The sequence below is a fragment of the Martes martes genome (genome assembly GCF_963455335.1).
Source record: "Martes martes genome assembly, chromosome: 6".
Taxonomy (NCBI): domain Eukaryota; kingdom Metazoa; phylum Chordata; class Mammalia; order Carnivora; family Mustelidae; genus Martes; species Martes martes.
In genome coordinates this window covers 83,725,933-83,728,959 of record NC_137893.1, presented here as the reverse complement: position 1 = coordinate 83,728,959, position 3,027 = coordinate 83,725,933, and the positions used below count along the sequence as shown (strand labels likewise).

At 44.7% G+C, this 3,027-nt stretch overlaps 1 protein-coding gene across 1 annotated transcript; it reads left to right on the top strand.

Annotated features, from left to right (window-relative positions):
- Positions 1 to 2,448: 2,448 nt before the first annotated feature.
- TMEM217 (transmembrane protein 217) lies at positions 2,449 to 3,027 on the top strand (the record flags this gene model as incomplete). The annotated part of the gene is made up of 1 exon (XM_080805908.1): positions 2,449 to 3,027. The coding sequence occupies one exon, from the start codon at positions 2,449 to 2,451 to the stop codon at positions 3,025 to 3,027; it is 579 nt and encodes a 192-aa protein (XP_080662034.1).

The following is a 3,027-nucleotide window of genomic DNA, read 5'->3' as shown; positions in this document are numbered from 1 at the left end:
TCAGGTCTTACATTTTTCATCTCTAAGAATCCTATCTGGTTCTCTTTCAAATCTGCTAGGTTATTTTCTATGGTGTTTTGTTTCCACATATATTTTCAGTATTACCTTTTATCTATATAAATGTGATCAAAGGGAATTCTGATACAAGCTACAACATAGAGGAACCTTAAAAAAAAAAAAAACTATGCTAAGTAGGGGTGCCTGGATAGCTCAGATGGTTAAGCATCTGCCTTTGGCTTGGGTCATAATTCCAGTGTCCTGGGACTGAGCCCCACATCGGGGTCCCTGTTAGGCGGGGAACCTGCTTCTCCCTCTCTCTCTACTGCTCCCCAACTTGTGCTCTCTCACTCTGTCAAATAAATAAATAAAATCTCTTTTAAAAAATCTTTTTTTTTTAAGATTTTGTTTATTTATTTGACAGAGAGAGACACAGTGAGAGAGGGAACACAAGCCGGGGGAGTGGGAGGGGAGAAGCAGGCTTCGCATTGAGAGGACCAGCACAAAGATGCAGATCTCCAGAGACGATTTGAGTTTGCTTCTGCCAGGAACTTAGAGATAATGCCAGTTCAGGCCTAATTTAAACTAGATTTGTAACTTAAAGGCTTTTTTTTTTTTTTTCAGATTTTAATTTACTTATTTGAGAGGGGGAGGGGAAAGGAGAGGAACCAGCAGACTCAGCACTGAGCACGGAGTCCCACGTGGGGCTGGATCCCACGACCCTGAGCAGAAACCAAGAGCCAGACCCTTAACTAACGGAGCCACCCAGGTGCCCTTTATAACCTTTTTTGAATACTTCATATAATTTGGGCTACAAAGGGACAAAAAGGCTAGCTAGGGTTTCAATGTCCTGAGGAGAGTTTCTCCCCTGAAGTTCAGTGTTGTACTAAGTTCTCTTTTTTGGAGTCTCTTGAGAGAAAGCTGTGGGTCAGGTTTACTTCTGATTCACCTTTCACCACAGCCCTTTGGGGAGCCATGACTAATACAAGGAAGCTTTCTCATGACTCCCCACCTCGGTGGGCCCTGAGCTTTGATTTCATTCATCCTTCGCCTGCAAAGTTTGCTCAGATGGGTACATGTCCTCAGAGCAAACTTGACTCCCACGCTTGCTTACCTCTCCCCGTCTCCTCAAGATTGGCTTCCTACCTCCTCCTTCGCCAGGTCTTCTGTGCTTTTAAGAATATTTTAGGGGCGCCTGAGTGGCTCAGTGGGTTAAAGCCTTTGCCTTTGGCTCAGGTCATGATCCCAGGGTACTGGGGAGCAGGGAGCCCGCTTCCCTTCCTCTCTCTGCCGGCCTCTCTGCCTACTTGTGATCTCTGTCAAAAAAATAAATAAAATATTTAAAAGAATATTTTAAAACTATTTTATCCAGCATTTTTAGTTGTTTTAAGCAGCAGGTTGGCCCCGATAACCCAATCAGAAATCTCTCTATTTTCAATGATTTCCACTCTATGTTTTTCCTCCTACTTTTTTTGTTGTTCCTAATGTTGTGTTGTTTTTTCCCCCTTAAGTATTTTAGCTGAACACACAGCTCATTATTGCTTTTTCTTTTCTATTATTAGGTTACTCCATCCTTGAGGTGTAAATTTCCCTTCAAGTATACCTTTCTTTGTATTCTTTAAGTTTTGATATGTAATGCAGGAGTGATTGCTGAAATCCAGCTGATGCCCACCTGTTTTCATCAACTCCTCACACCGGCAGGGCTATTGTACTGCTTGATTTTTCTCTTGAGACACCTGCACTCAAGGTCTGGCAAGTGCAACCAATTTTCCCCCTCAGGCGGCAGCACCAGTTGCCTAAGGCAATGCCAGGAAAGATCAGAGCATAATTTTTTTTTTAAGATTTTATTTATTTGACAGAGAGAGATCACAAGTAGGCAGAGAAGCAGGCAGAGAGAGAGAGAGAGAGAGGAGGAAGCAGGCTCCCCGCCCAGCAGAGAGCCCGACGCGGGACTCGATCCCAGGACCCTGAGATCATGACCTGAGCCGAAGGCAGAGGCTTAACCCACTGAGCCACCCAGGCACCCCAGATCATAATTTAAACCACATTTTCTACTCCGGGTTTTCCAAGTTTGGCTACCTATGAAAATCACTAGGAAGTTTTGAAAAATACTGATTTCTAGGTCTAACTCAGAGAATGTTCTCATTGGTCTGGGGTGGAGCCTGGGTGTGGGTTCTTGCCTTGATTCTAACAAGAAGCCCAGGTTGGGAACCACTTCTCTCATTTATCTACTCCTTGCCCCCAGACTGCATCCTCCCTCCTCCCCACTCACAGTCCCAAGCAATTTTAGAGTCTGATGTCTTCCCAAAGCTGTTATTTCCTGGTTTCCGTATCTCTCTCTATGGGTTTTCCAGGGTGAATTTTGGGGCAGGAGGCAGAAACCCTGATCACTTACCACATCGGCAGGAACCGGAACTGTCCTGCATCCTGTTTGTCACAGGAGGTCTCAGCATGAAACAGCAGCACTGGTTTGGGATGACTGCCAAGATGGGCACCGTATTATCAGGGGTCTTTACCATCGTGGCCACCGACATGTACCTCATCTTCGAACAGAAGTACATAAAGAGCGAAGATTGCATTGAGCATCAGTCCCAGACCAACAGTGCAGGCTTCCTGGTAGAGCACTTCCTTATCTGCTGGACCTCCAATGTTGTCTTCTTCCTGTCTTTCATGACCATCATCATCAGCTGCTTCCTCCTATACTCGGTCTATGCCCAAATATACCGGGGCTTAGTGATCTATATTATCTGGATCATTTTCTATGAAATTGTAAACATTGTAGTTCAAATCTTTACCAACAACGTCTCCGTCATTGAAGAGGTCAGGGTCGTGCGCTGGTTTGGCTTGCTGTCCCGTATATTCATGCACTGTTTCTGGATATTCTATGTCATCTCCTATGCCCACATTATCTATAAAGGTCAAAGCCAGGGCAATATCATCTCCTACAACAGACGTATTTCTTCAGGCGATGGAGAGTTCCTACGACGGAAATCAAAGATCATCAACTTTACCCGCCACTATAGTGGATAA